The 16,338-nt window shown below is 44.2% G+C and overlaps 1 protein-coding gene across 3 annotated transcripts in view; it reads right to left on the minus strand.

The window, feature by feature from the left end:
- The window catches only part of MTR (5-methyltetrahydrofolate-homocysteine methyltransferase), a 1,186,028-nt gene that overhangs the window by 70,952 nt on the left and 1,098,738 nt on the right, over positions 1 to 16,338 (minus strand). For all 3 annotated transcript variants that reach the window (XM_077486511.1, XM_077486510.1, XM_077486509.1), the window contains one exon: positions 13,737 to 13,849. In XM_077486511.1, coding sequence (XP_077342637.1) covers positions 13,737 to 13,849 — 113 coding nt within the window. The remainder of the gene's footprint in view (positions 1 to 13,736; positions 13,850 to 16,338) is intronic.

Genomic DNA, 16,338 nt, shown 5'->3' on the forward strand with positions numbered 1-16,338 from the left:
CAAGCTACTGCAGGGACCACAGGGGATGGAGACCTTTGTGGACAGGCCAGTGCCAAGCATATTCCAGCTCCCAGTGGATTTTTTCCTCTGTTGGATACAGCTGTGTGAACCTTTTAGGAGAAACCACACTCTATAAGGGTGAACCCATTAGGCAAATACTAACTCCTCTAATACGGGTGTAAGGGAGAAGAAGGGGAACTTCACAAGGACCCCCACAAACCCAGAGATTAACACTTTGCAGAGGAGGTCTCAAGAAGTGTCAGATTTAAAGCAGTGTGAACTATCTCTGACAGAGAATTTACCAAAGATCTATAACCATGAGAGACACCATGAATCTGAACTTGCTCAGATTCAGACTCCCCACAACTGGGTATATACCATCGGTCCCTCTTCAAGTTTGGCCTCATCTACCTCATCATCCATGTCCACTAATTACTCTTATATAACAGGAGAGTATAACCGGGAAAGGGCTTCTAACTGTCATGCCCTATAGAGGCAAAATCCCTACGTAAGGGATGATGATGATGATGTCCCTGCAGTAGCCACACAACCAGACAAATGTAGGAGCTATGATCTATCCTTCACCCCTAACTTGTCAGGGAAAATTTACAGGAGGACTATGTACAGTGTCCTCAAGACCTGACATGGCACCCATGCACCTTTACCAGCTGTGCTCCCAACTCCCTGCTTTTGTGAAGACTTTAGCTTGCTGACCTGTGCCAGAAAAACTGGAGGTCCCAATAAGCTAAGAAGACACTTTCACAGGGAAGCAAGTGTAAGGCTATAACAGAATACTTCCACACCCTTCCCCCAGCTACCAGTTACCCCTTTCCACTGTGCCTCAGAATGAAAGGTGCTCCACAGCAAGGACTGCAATACATGTTGGCTGTCTCTTGTATATAAAACTGCTGTTTGGAGCCCTCCTGCAATGTCAAAAGCGCCTGACTTCAGAAAAACATGCAACACTAGCACACTCCCCAAAGCTTGTATACAGGCCCCACTATGCAGCATAGCAAGGAAAAGGAGATAAAAGGCCCAGGGATACTTCCTGCAGCCAGAGACCAGCAGGTAATAACCCATCAACTGATCTTCACCCTTTGCAGTGGGCAAGATCACTGAGGATCGTCAGGGACCCAATCTACCTTTCTAGGGATTTATTGCCCTTTATAGCACCCTACTGAAAACAACTTGGTCAGGTATTACTGCGCAAAGTTACGTATATGCAGGGTCCAGCACTGAATGGTTGTGTTTCAGGTAATCCCTGAATGTCGACATCTTCCACCACGGTGGGGCCTGGGTACTACTCATTTGAGCATTTAAGCAAACATTGGATTCCTACTGGACCTATTTTGAGCACATGCCAGTGTTTGTGCAGAGAGCTACACACCTGTGACCATCACCTTCAGACACTGGTGAAAAAACTGAACTTTCTTTATAGAAGGGGTTATTGTAAGGGAGGATTGCTGTCTTTTTTGGACAGTGTCTAGTCATCTACAAATGGCGCACAACTTAAGGATTAATGTGGTCACTCTGTATCCCCTGATGTATAATAAAGAAAATGAGTGAAACCAACCCTTCCTTCAAATACAAACCCACCTCTTGAATTTAATGCATAATAAAATATCCAGAAGGGATCAAAACCTGTCAGCATCCATTGTCTTTAGTCAGCTAAAGCAGCCCGAGAACCTATCTTGTCCTGATGTTTCTTTTGTTGTCCATTTGTTGGACAATGGCCAATGTCCATTTGTTGACAACAAGCAGTGGTGAAGTCACTTCCATGTAGGACTGGAAGGCCTTGACCATGAAAAACACATTCCCATGGGCATTGGAGAGGGTGGGAGACATTTTTCTTCTACAGTCATCCAAACAGACTTATAAAAAAATGCATGTCATTATAGAAGAATCAATTTAATCAAATTAAAGCTTTGAAGCTTAAAACTTCAGTTCAGGGAGTGTCATTGCCTTAAAGGGTAGCAAACAAAAAATATAGTGTATATAATTGTGACTCAAGTCATATTGTAATTGAATGTTGTTAAATATTACCTTTGCTTTTCAAACTGCAGCGCTGTAATTTTTTCGGTAAAATGCAATGCAATATGGCTACCTGCACACAGATGGTGTACAGAATAACAAAAGGTAGGAGTCTGCAACAAAGTTTGTTAAAATCCTTGCACTCTACATAGATCACAGAGGGGGGTATTTTTTTTTCTCAAATAAAGTTTCCCTAAGCCTATAAATTTAGCTTCCGGTCTTAGATTTTGATGGTCACAATTAGGGTTGATACCAAGACCGAGTACAAGTAACGATACTTTTTTTTCCCAAGTACTTACCAATATCAATTACATATACTTTTTTAATGTCATGTGACAGTGGCACTTATATGCAGCACTGATGAGGCGTGGACGGTGTCAGTATTTTTATTTATTTTTTTACAGTTTATAAAGACAGATCCAGGACAAGGGAGGAGTCAGGAGCAGGAGGAAGATAGCAGTGCTGAGAGGATAGGAGGAGAGCGAGGGCGGGGAGACACGGAGAAACTACTGGAAGCGATCACACTCTGCAGGACGTCCCTCACCGCCCAGATTGAGGGGGTTAAGGTGGACGTGTCTTTGATTAAACACATTTTCAGAAAATCCGCGACCGGGTCACAGACAGTAACCCACATCAGCGCGGTTGAAGACGTCCTCCCGCCATTGCAGGCCGGATCTGAACACATGCAGAGACAGATTAACCAGCTGCTCGCCAAGCAAGACGACATGGAAAATCGTCTGAGGAGGTGTAATCTCCGCTTCATCGGTCTCCCGGAGGGAGCGGAGGGCAAAGACCCAACATCGTTCCTGCAACAGCTACTGGTAGCCACCTACGGTCGGGAGGCCTTCTCCCCTGTGCTGGTGGTGGAGAGGGCGCATAGGATGCCCGCTAAACCCCCTCCTCAGGGGGCTCCCCACGTACATTTATTGCAAAGCTTTTAAACTACAAAGATCGAGATGCCGCGTTGCGGCTTGCGAGAGAGAGAGAGGTAACATCCTGGTGGGAAACGTAAAGGTGGCAATATTTCCTGACTTACAGAAACGTCGACAGGGCTTCATGGAGGCCAAACGCAGACTGCGCGACCATCACCTGAAGTATACCATGCTCTTCCCTGCACGCCTGAGAGTGGAACATGATGGCCGAGTGTCATTCTTTGAGGATCCTCGTGAAGTCATCTCATGGTTGGAACGTGGGCCTGCACACGACGGGAGATACCGACCACACATCTAGTGAACGGTATGGTCAGATCATCTTGCTTCATGTTTCTGCCGCCACTCGGCCTCCCTAATTACCCTGGCCACAAAATTGTTTCCCCTTTTTCTTTTGGATGTTTAGAGTGGACTTGCTACAGTGGTGTGAAAAAGTGTTTGCCCCCTTCCTCATTTCCTGTTCCTTTGCATGTTTGTCACACTTAAGTGTTTCGGAACATCAAACCAATTTAAACAATAGTCAAGGACAACACAAGTAAACACAAAATGCAATTTGTAAATGAAGGTGTTTATTATTAAAGGTGAAAAAAAAATCCAAACCATCATGGCCCTGTGTGAAAAAGTGATTGCCCCCTAAACCTAATAACTGGTTGGGCCACCCTTAGCAGCAACAACTGCAACCAAGCGTTTGCGATAACGTGCAATGAGGCTTTTACAGCGTCCTGGAGGAATTTTGGCCCACTCATCTTTGCAGAATTGTCCTAATTCAGTTACATTAGAGGGTTTTCGAGCATGAACGGCCTTTTTAAGGTCATACCACAACATCTCAATAGGATTCAGGTCAGGACTTTGGCTAGGCCACTCCAAAGTCTTCATTTTGTTTTTCTTCAGCCATTCGGTGGTGGACTTGCTGGTGTGTTTAGGATCATTGTCCTGCTGCAGAACCCAAGTTCGTTTCAGCTTGAGTACACGAACAGATGGTCGGACATTCTCCTTCAGGATCTCTTGGTAGACGCCAGAATTCATAGTTCCTTTTATCACAGCAAGTCTTCCAGGTCCTGAAGCAGCAAAACAGCCCCAGACCATCACATTACCACCACCATATTTTACTGTTGGTATAATGTTCTTTTTATGAAATGCAGTGTTCCTTCTACGCCAGATATACTTGGACACACAACTTCCAAAGAGTTCCACTTTTGTCTCATCGGTCCACAGAATGTTGTCCCAAAAGTCTTGGGGATCATCAAGATGTGTTGTGGAGAATTTGAGACGAGCTTTGATGTTCTTTTTGCTCAGCAGTGGTTTTCTCCTTGGAACTCTGCCATGCAGGCCATTTTTGCCCAGTCTTTTCCTGATGGTGGAGGCATGAACGCTGACCTTAACTGAGGCAAGTGAGGCCTGCAGTTCCTTGGACGTTGTTGTGGGGTCTTTTGTGACCTCTTGGATGAGTTGTCGCTGCGCTCTTGGGGTAATTTTGGGCGGCCGGCCACTCCTGGGAAGGTTCACCACTGTTCCGTGTCTTCGCCATTTGTGGATAATGGCTCTCACTGTGGTTCACTGGATTCCCAAAGCTTTGGAAATGGCTTTATAACCCTTTCCAGACTGATAGATCTCAATTACTTTCTTTCTCAATTGTTCCTGAATTTCTTTGGGTCTCGGTATAATGTGTAGCTTTTAAGGATCTTCTGGTGGACCTTACTGTGTCAAGCAGCTCCTATTTAAGTGATGCCTTGATTGTGAACAGGTGTGGCAATAATCAGGCCTGGGTGTGGCTATAGAAATTGAACTCAGGTGTGGACAACCACTGTTATAGTATGTTTTAACAAGGGGGCAATCACTTTTTCACACAGGGCCATGATGTTTTGGATTTTTTTTCACCTTTAATAATAAACACCTTCATTTACAAATTGCATTTTGTGTTTACTTGTGTTGTCCTTGACTATTGTTTAAATTGGTTTGATGTTCCGAAACACTTAAGTGTGACAAACATGCAAAGGAACAGGAAATGAGGAAGGGGCAAACACTTTTTCACACCACTGTATATTTCATTGCTCCCCTCATGGGAGTCTTTTTTTTTTCATACCCCTGATCTTATCCGTCACACGGAGCTTCGGAGGTGTATTGGTCTTACAAGCCGCATGCATAGTGCAGCGAATTTATGCCCCATTAACCACTGGGAACCATGACTCTGTAGATGAACAATGGATCTGGGCTGTGCTGCCTCCTTTTTATACCAACTTGCGAGGACGGGCAACTAGGCCCCATTTTCATCCTCCTTTGCGGTGGCGGGCCCAGAACCACTATGATCCAGCGACTAAAACTGTTCCTCATCTTCGTCTTAGATGCGCAGTTACTGTTTTTCCCAGATGGCAGTTCAGAGTTGTTAAGGGATAATGCCTACACAAGTTGGGGTAGGTGTAAGGTGGGGAGGGGGGAGAAGGTTGTTCAACAGTTGTTTTTGCAATTTTTAAATGTGCATATGGTGCCTCAGGAACGGACTATGGGAAAATGTACAGGTGCTGAAGGGGTGCTTGATGTGGTGATAAATGTACCTCGGCCCTACTGTATAATGTTTCCCATTAGCCCCTAAGATGCAGCGAAGTTCAGCTTCACCGAACCCTGGAGTTCACCATCACCAAAGCTATGGAAGGGAAGTTAGTTTACAACTGTCGAGGAATGAGGCCCGCACATGTGGGGGTAGGTGTAGGGTGGGGAGGGGGGAGGGGAACGTTATACTGTTATTTTCTCAATATCTCAGTGCACATGTATTATTGCAAGAGGGGACCACGACAACAGGTATGTCTCCTAAATGGTTATCACATGCATGGTACGATCTATGCCAGTTTCTAATGCTACTCGTGTTCTGGATACTCCATGACGCTTTAATGGACGATCCGTGGTGTTATTTTTCACAAGATATGCTATGACATCTATAAAATTCCTGACGTGGAATGGGAGGGGCCTACGTGAGAAGGTTAAATGCTCGGCAGCCCTCTCATTCCTAAAGAAACAGAGGGCAGATGTGGTGGCATTGGTGGAGACCCATGTAGAAGGGAGGCTACAGATGTCCCTCCGCTGCCCGTGGGTGGGGTGGGCATACCATTCCACGCACACTACCCACGCCAGAGGTGTCTCAATATTAATTGCCAAATCGGTGCACTTTGAGCTATGTGAAGTAATTACAGACCCTCAGGGCAGATATGTGTTTCTCCATGCCAATTATATGACGAGCAGTTTCTCCTCATGGCCTTTTACATACACCCCCATTCAGTATGACCGTGATCAAGGGACTCACCCTTATGACCCGACATCCCACAATACCAGTGATCTGGATGGGAGACTTCAATACCACCCTCCGGCCGGCATTAGATAGACTCCAGACTACACAGGGGACGGATACAGTTACCAGGGAGACAAATATCTCTAAACTGACCTCCACTTTCCACTTAATAGACACTTGGCGTTACAAATTTCCTCTTGCAAAGGCCTATTCCTGCTTTTCATCTTCCCACAACTCCATGTCCCGCATTGACTTTATTCTTGTATCAAGTACCCTAACGCCACGGATATTAGAAACAGCCTTTTGCCCAAGACTATCTGATCACAGCCCATACTGGACGTCACTGAGCATCCCCACTGGTAAACCCCCAAAGCCTTGGCGCCTAAACCCATTTTGGTTGTCCCTGCTACCGGATGATGACGAGCTCCCGAACCTATGGAAACAATACTTCACGGAAAACAACCAAACTGCCTCTATTGCGGCGATTTGGGACTCATTCAAACTATACACGCGCACGACCCTTACCACTCACATAAATGCAATTAAGACAAAATCCGCAGATATCTTTGACAGGGCACTAGCAGAACTAACCTCCACGGAATGGGAATATGCCATTAATCCTACCCCAGAGATAGCAGCTCGACTCAAGCTGCAATCCAGAGTGGCAACTCAACTTCAGTTTACAAATGCCAGACAAAAACTGTTTTTCACAAAGCAGAAATTCTTTGAGCATGGAGAAAAGGCAGGCAAGCTGTTGGCCTACCTGGTACATAGTGAGGATAGACCCCCAGTGGTCATCACGCTACATGGACCGGAGGGCCATCAGATAACAGATCCACAAAGCATAACTGCTAGATTTAGAGACTTCTTTGCAGATTTATACAAAACGACTACAGACCCAACGGACCAGAGAACGGCTTTCTTACATAGCATTACCCTCCCTTAACTGACGACAGACTAGCTTGACCTTCTTGAGGCGCCCCTCACTACAGACGAAATAGCCACGGCTATAGCCAGTTTTGCCAGATCCAAATCCCCCTGGTTCGGACGGTCTTCCAATCGAGTTTTACTCCCAGTACAGTGAACTTCTTACCCCGAAGCTACTCACGCTATACAACCACCTGTTCGAAACCTTTTCCTTACCACCATCCATGAGAGAAGCAGTATCAGTGCTCATTCCCAAACAGGGGAAAGACCCGGGATGTCCGGAATGATATCGCCCAATCTCCCTACTCCAAGTAGACATAAAAGTTCTCGCCAAGGTACTATCCTTGAGATTGAACAAAGTTATCCTCTCTTTAATACATGTCGACCAGGCGGGATTCATGCCGGGTCGCAACACATCCTTTAACCTACGCAAATTGTTCATTAACCTACAGGCTACACACATGGAAGCAGGATCTCGGGTGGTGGTGACTTTGGACACGGCAAAAGCCTTTGACTCAGTGGAATGGGAGTACTTGTGGAAATGTCTGGAGGGGTATGGCTTTGGCCCTAAATTTATTAAATGGGTGCAACTGTTGTATCAGTCACCCACAGCCAGGGTGATGGCGAACGGATGGCCCTCAGAGCAGTTTGACCTCATCAGGGGCACAAGGCAGGGCTGCCCTCTCTCGCTGTTGTTATACGCCCTGGCTGCTGAGACGCTAACCATATCCATCTGGGACTATGCTCCAGTAATCGGATTGAAAAAAATCAGTATGTACGCGGATGATACCTTCTTATACCTGGCAGACCCGGGATCCTCCTTGCGTGTGGCACTACAAACAATTGAACAATTTGGGACCTTCTCTGGCTTAATAATTAACTGGGAAAAATCGCAAATATTACCAATAGACAGTTTTCCACCAACCGAGTCACAGGCCAGTTTGCCACTCCAAAGAGTTGGTACCATCAATATCTCGGGATACATGTATCCAGAATGTCGACAGACTTTGTACATCTAAATATTGAACCCCTTATATCCTATGTGAAAACTATGCTGAGGACCTGGGCTCGCCTGCCACATGGGGCCGAATAAACCTAATTAAAATGGTTCTACTTCCCAAAGTATTATATGTTATATGGCACTCCCCAACATACTTACCTTTGAAATACTTCATGACTCTAGAAGCCCTCCTTAAACCTTTTGTAACAGACACAAACTGGCATGGCAGACACACAAAAAAAAAAAAACCTGACCTGGGAGGTATGGCATTGCCGGATTTCAACCTATACTATATTTCGTCCCAATTATCACAACTATACCACATTGACAAGACAGACATGGAGAGATTACTCCAGCTAATGTGCCCCAAGTGGGCCAGATACACTAAAGACCCTATTTATGCAATAAAAATAGGCACCGGAAATACTGGTTTGAGGACTGGTGAGATGGCCCTACTGCATCAATACAGATGCATATGGGACATTGCCTCCGCTAAACTAGAGATTCCCCAACATAACGACTTCACCCCATTATGGCACAACAAGACCCTACTTGAATTCTGGCAAATCCTTGATATAGATTGCTGATCCACCTATGGAATCTTCTATCTCTCTTTCTATCCATCATTTACTTACAAATGGGACTCTAAAAACCTTCCACACACTCAAAGAGGAGTACAATCTTCCTACTCATATGTTCTTCAGATATCTGCAAGTCAAACATGCAACCCGTACTCAATTCCCATTGCCCCCCCCCCCCCCAAGCCCACTTGAAATGTCACCATGGCAATCATCAAAAACACAGATCCTCAAAAACGAATTTCAGCCTTCTACAACCTACTCTCCACCCCAGTAGCAACTAATATAGCTTATGGCCTTAAGCCTCGCTGGGAAAGGGCAGTGGGACCTATTGAGGACGGGGAATGGGAGAAAGCTCTGGAATTCTGTAAAGCGGCTTCGCCAAAACTTTCAGACAGACTGACCCAAATTTACATAATCCATCAAGCATACCTTTCCCCCCTCAGGGTTGCCAGGTACAGAAACTTCCAGTCCACTTTGTGCCAAATGTGTGGAGGGGAGACAGGAACTTTCATTCCCTTATTGTGGTCATGCCACAAAGTGCAGGGACTCTGGACACAGATAATAAGATTCCTCCATGACATGGGCTCTCCAAAAATGTGCCTTCTAGGACTCTTGCCGGACTCGACCGACAGGAACACAAAGACATTTCTACATGAGACGCCATTCATAGCACGAAAGACAATAGCTAAGAAATGGATGAGGACTTGTCCCCCCAGCATTGCAGAATGGAAAGCAAAAATAAACAACACCCTCCAAAACAAAAAATGTATATACGCCAATAGAGGATGTCCTGAGGAATACTATAAAATCTGGGACAGGTGGCTGCAGGAGTCTAGCACTTGTTCATAAGCTGATTTTTGTACTACACATAGCAATGTAAATGACACGTAGATCTTCCAGCCCATGGGTAGTGAAGCAACCCAAAACGCTGACACAAGGTACCTTTTCGCTTTATTTCATGCATAAAACATGATGTGATATCGAAGATCTGTGATGGTGATACAATTGGCATTTGAGGATTTGTATGATATGTACCATACTTGCAAATGTACAATATACCATGTATACACTGCAATCGAAATAAACCTGGTTGATATATAAAAAAAAAAAAAAAGAAAGTGAAATAGCACAATATAAATGACTATCCTTTTCTTTTTTGGAACTTGAGGTTATTAAAAAAACAACCGTTCTAATATATATATAAAAAAAAAAGCTGTCCAGCTCACTTCATATCTGCTTTCACCTTGGTCACATCACAAGAAACCATTTCCTGCGGTTCTGTTCAGACTGGCTTGCTGACATCCCTTCTGGCTACTTATCCTGCTTGCTGTTGCTCTACTTGGATCCCTGACTTCTGGCCTGGCTGATTACCTGATCTGGTTATTGAACTCTGGACTGGCTGACTACTCGATCCTGTTACTGGACTCTGGCTATGCTTTTACTACGCTTTCTCTATTTACCTTTTTATTTGTATTTAATAAATAAGTGTGAATTCATTTACTTCCATCTCGGTCTGATTCATGGTTTCTGACACGAACGCATATGAAAACTGTGTTCAAACCACACGAGAGGTATCACCGCAATTGTTAGAGCGAGAGCAGTAATTCTAGCACTAGATCTTTTCTGTAACTTAAAACTGGTAACCTGTACAAATTTTTAAACGTTGCCTATGGAGATTTTTAAGGGTCAAAGTTTGTCACCATTCCACGAGGGGGCGCAATTTTGAAGAGTGACATGTTGGGTATCAATTTACTTAGCATTAAAATATTCTTTTACAACACAAAAAACAATTGGGCTAACTTAACTGTTGTCTTATTTTTTAATTCAAAAAAAGTTGTAAGCTTGCAAGACCGCTGCGCAACACTGCAACGACTGCCATTTTATTCTCAAGGGTGTCTGAAAAAAATATAATGTTTGGGGGTTTTAATTAATTTTCTATAAAAGAAAACAGATTTTAACTTGTAATCACCAAGTCTGAAAAATAGGCCCTGTCCTTAAGTGGTTACATAGTTACATAGTCAGGTTGAAAAAAGACACAAGTCCATCCAGTTCAACCTTAAAAACAATAAACAATTTTGTACAATCCAATATACCCAATTTTATGCCCACAGTTGATCCAGAGGAAGGCAAAAAAAAACCCCAGCAGAGCATGATCCAATTTGCTACAGCAGGGGAAAAAAATTCTTTCCTGATCCCCCAAGAGGCAATTGGATTCTCCCTGGATCAACTTTACCTATAAATGTTAGTACCCAGTTATATTATGTACATTCAGGAAAGTATCCAGGCCTTTCTTAAAGCAATCTACTGAGCAGGCCATAACCACCTCTGGCGGGAGTCTATTCCACATTTTCACAGCTCTTACTGTGAAGAAACCTTTCCATGTTTGAAGATGAAATATCTTTTCCTCTAGACGTAAAGAGTGCCCCCGTGTCCTCTGGGTTGACAGTACAGAGAATAACAACAGTGGTTAATTTACTCAGTAACCATGGTAAACATCACTAAGGGTGCTCGGGTTGCCCTCCTAAACAAAACAATTGAAAACATTCCTAAGCACACTTAACGATTGCTACAGCCTGGAAGAGCTTGATGATTGATAGCTGCTGAAATGTAAACTTACTTGGATCATACTTAATGAAAAAATAGTCAGTGTACTTTGAGATAAACAATCCTTTTTCAATAAAGTTTGGAATCCCTGGTTCTCATACCTATGATTGCCATTAGGCTAAGGGTGGGCGTGTGGCTGGACTCTTACATGGGTGTGTTCCCTTCCCCTCTCCTCATTTCTTCTCCCTAATACACAATAGTTCACTGTTATGTAGCATGTTGCTCACATTGTTGATGCTTACACATGAGTGTATACATTACCTTTTCATGTTTGCATAGATACAAGAACCAACCCTGTCTTTTCAGCTAAAGGATATGTTAGCGGAAATAATTTCAGGGCCTGATTCTGTAATTCATTTACTATAAGTTACTACCCCCTCCCTTTCCTATCCAAATTACTCGATTGACACATATTAATGTATAATACTTGGAATCTATCTCCAACCTTATGATTGCCATGTCAGGCATTATTATATACTGTAAACACATTTCTGAGATAACTATTCAGATGTGTTGTACCTGCCTCTTTTGGGCTACTGGTAATTCTCGACTACTGTTATGTACTACTGTTATGTACTACTGTTATATCTCCTAGTCCTTATGAAAATCTAATAAAAATGAATGAAATATAATTTTTTTTTATTGATGGGTATAGAAATAATACTAATGTTAACAACTATTATTTTTTAATTTGTTTTCCTCCCAGCAGGAGGTTAGGTGAGGTGGTGGCCCACAAATTCTTGGTCCTATGACCCAATCTATGTAAAATAAAATTGGCTTCATGAAGAACAAAAATCCACAGTAAACATTCAACAATTACCTATTTATAAATATATATTAAAAAATCTGCAAGGTCGTAACAATTCTGCAAGATAGTTATAAATGGGTACCGTATATACGCGAGTATAGGCAGAGGCACCTAATTTTACCACAAAATACTGGGAAAACTTATTGACTCAAGTATAAGCCTAGTGTGGCTCATAATATACATTCTACCAGTGCCCATCATGTACAGACCACCAGTGCCCATCAGGTAAAGCCTTCCAGTGCCTGGTAATGCGATGTCACACTGTGTGTCAGAGCTGGATCTGAATCGCAGTGCAGCCACTGTAACAATGTCCCGCTTCCTATGACACACGGCACAATGATTCCTAGCATTGGATCAGTGTACCGTCTATCATAAGAGGTGGACTAGAAGGCGGATATCGTTACAATAGCTGCACGGCAATTCAGATCTGACACGCAGCATGAGATCATGCTGCCAGGCACTGGGGAAGATCCACACTGTGAGAAGAGCAGGAGGAAACTGACAGGGGTGCACAGGGATGATACATGTGCGGCACCCAGCGGGACGGCCCGCCCCTTTTTCGGCTCCATTTTCTGGACTTTTTTTTTCTTAAGAGGGACTCTCACTCAAGTATAAGCCGAGGGGGGTTTTCAGCATAAAAAATGTGCTGAAAAACTGGGCTTATACTTGAGTATATACGGTAATTGTCGGATGTTTCCTGTGGATTTTTGTTCTTCACATTGATGCAGCTTTAGAGAACCCAAAGATGTGTTTTTTTTTGAACCCACAAAACAAAGCGTGTGCCTGCCAATAGCGCCGTGCCCCTCCCACCACCGAACCTCATCAGCATACAAGACAATTGATAATACATTTTGCACAAAACATACAACTATAATATTGAAGGCTGTGGGCTAGAGACTGTGAATTGATTGCTATATGTCAACTGATGCTGCATCCACTTAAGTATGGTACTACAATAACCCCCAAAGGTGGATGCAGCATCGGTTTGATGCTGCATCTGTCCCTTGGTGCCTCTTCACTGAGACCCAAGCCGATGGCTCGGTTCTCTCAGGTCCCCGAGTAGAGAGCTGCGGCCTGTCATTCGGCAGCGCTCTGCTACTCCACGCTCACTGGAGCGCTGATCTGTGGAGGGGCGGGGAGTGGCCATCTCAGCCTCTCTGTGTCTTGCTGAGAGGCTGAGACTTGTGTCAGTCCAGGTACCTGGCGGATCCAGACTCCCAGAGTCAGGATGACGCGGTGCCTGGACTGATCCCTGTGACGTCAGCAGAGAGCGGACTTCAGACCGTCCTCTCCTGAACACGGGTCACAGGAGTGCAAAACAAATTGCACTCCTGTGACTCAAAGGAGAAGCCCAGCCAAACAAGCTCAGGCTGGACTTCTCCTTTAATAATGAAGACAGTGAAGTTATTTCAACTGGTAAAAAAAAAGCAATTGTTTTTAACCTTTAAATTCTTTTATGAACAAACATGAAATTGTAACATAGTTATTGTTAAAAAAAAATTATGCTACAATGTATACAATTATATATTTTAGGTTTAATATTTAACAAAAAGGTTTATTCAACAATAAAACTTACCTGATCTTTACAAATTTTTCCAACAGAAAAATATTTGGACATTGGATTAGAAAATATTAAACCGGAAATGGCAGCAGCTGGTGACATTGCAAGAGATTCTGTAAGTGTTATACCTACAAGGAAAATAGAACAGCAAAACATGAATTATTAATTTTGTGTCACTATACACTATTATACAGTAGTTTAAACTATTAATGACCACAAATGACTGTTTACAGCTATGTTGCTCTCTGCTACTGTGTGTTTATAAAGAGCATATCAGCGTGCTACAGAGTTCTCCATAAAAACCTTGCATCAAACAGTTGTAGGCATTGTAATTTATCGCTATGGAGATACCGACCACACCCAGGTGACACCATCAATACTATGGGTGGGGGGGGGGTGAGCCACCTATATGATAAGACTGGCGAACTTCAACTCCCAGCATGCAGAACGGCTTTGCGCTGTGAGCAAGCGTGCGAGTGGCCCCTCCTCAAAGCTCTATCACTGCTGCAGATGACTGCTGCTTTTTAGGAGCATGGTTATGAAAGTGAGCTCGGAGTGGGGTCTCGAGTAAGGCCAGCGCTGACAGGGAAGGGGCAGGACAGCGACGTCTTCCCGGACTATGGCGCTCTTCCAGCATCAGGGTGCGCTGGAGCTGTTGGTCTTAAGCTTTCTGCTTATCCTCACTATTTGGATATTTAAAAACAAACGCTTCAGGTTTCTGCATGAGACTGGAGGGGCCATGGTGTATGGTGCCTGCATGGGCCAGCACTGTGAGGGTTAACCCTGGGGGGGCAGAATACATAGACAGGAAAGAGAAGTCCTCTGCTCCATACTCATCACCCCTGTGATTTTTCATCCCCATCACTCATATGCATCTTCATCCCCATCACTCATCACCACATGTGTATGTTCATCCCAATTACTCATCATCCTTGTGCTTCTTTATCCTCATCACCCCTATACCTCTTCAGCCTCCTCACACCTGTGCTTCTTCGTCCTCATGACTCCTGTGCTTTTTCACCCTGACCACCCCTGTGCTGCGTCCTCATCTCCCCATGCATATCTTTATCCTCATCAATCATCACCCATGTGCATCTTCATCCTCGTCATCCATGAGTATATTCATCCCCATCACCCCATGTCATCTTACATTTTCATCACCCAATGTCTATCTTCATCCTCATCACCCCATGTCTATCTTCATCCTCATCACCCCATGTCTATCTTCATCCTCATCACCCCATGTCTATCTTCATCCTCATCACCCCATGTCTATCTTCATCCTCATCACCCCATGTCTATCTTCATCCTCATCACCCCATGTCTATCTTCATCCTCATCACCCCATGTCTATCTTCATCCTCATCACCCCTGTGCTCCTTAATCCTCATCACTTATTACCCTTGAATAAAAATCTGGTAATAAAACAGGCCGATAAGGGAGGGGGCATTGGTGATCCAAGATTTAATCATACTAAACCAAGGAAGCAGAGAGGTTATTGTCTGACAAATAAACATACAAAAAAAGCATGAAAGATCCTTTGGAATCTTTCAAGTCGTAACATAAGGTCCTAGTAGATCAGGCTGATAAGGGACAAAAATATTGTTTCTTGTACAGAAAGTTTTACAAACATCCATATTTTTACCATCTGCCAAATGGACATAAAGACCCCATCTGCCCTCCGGGAAGACCAACAATTGCGGCTATGGATAGCTGCACGACTAGCCTGTCCCAATATGTAGATGCCTTCCTTCAATGAATAGTTCAATCCGTACCGTAACTCTTCTCACCTTATGGATACCCTTTCCTATTACACATGGGAAGAAATGTACACTGGGCTTTCTTTAGATGTCACATTGTTGTACACATCTATCACGCATGAGGTTGGCCTTACAGCGCTAGGGCACTTCCTTGCTCTAGAATCTAATCATCACAAACAAGCCCAGTTTATCATAGAGGGCACACAGTTTTGTGTAGAGCACAATTATTTTAAACATTTGTCTGAAGGGAGAAACACTCTCACTTCCGTGGAGTCCAGCAGTAAGCCTAGGTATTCCAAGCACTGAGTTGGTATGAGCAACGACTTCTTTAGGTTCAACAGCCACCCAAATTCCCACAGGGATTACATGGTGATCACCACATGCTCCTTTAATTCTGAGGCGGAAGATGCTCTCAGGAGGAGATCGTCTAGGTAACCTATGATCGCTATCCCGCACTGTCGCAACAACGCCAAAATTGCAGCCAATATCTTGGTGAAGACTTGATGTGCTGATGCCAAGCCAAAGGGGAGAGCCACAAACTGGTAGTGGGCTTCCCCAACTGCAAATCGCAGAAACCTCTGATGCCGGAGGTGCAGGTACGCATCCTGCATGTCCAAAGACGCCCTTTGATGGAGTGCAGTGACTAATGAGTGAACCGATTCCATTCTGAACCTCTGTACTTTTACAACGCAATTGAGGGCTTTCAGGTCCAAGATTGGATGTACCCCTTCCTTTTTGGGGACTACAGATTGGAGTAGAACCCCTGTAACCTTCCCAACTCCGGAACAGGCACTATCACCCCACGGCTTAGCAGGTCCCTTAGCACCCCCACTAGGGGAGCCGGGAGTAAGGGTATG

Source organism: Lithobates pipiens, unplaced genomic scaffold (assembly GCF_037356315.1).
Source record: "Lithobates pipiens isolate NorthernLeopardFrog02 unplaced genomic scaffold, aLitPip1_a1.2 Scaffold_18, whole genome shotgun sequence".
NCBI classification, from domain to species: domain Eukaryota; kingdom Metazoa; phylum Chordata; class Amphibia; order Anura; family Ranidae; genus Lithobates; species Lithobates pipiens.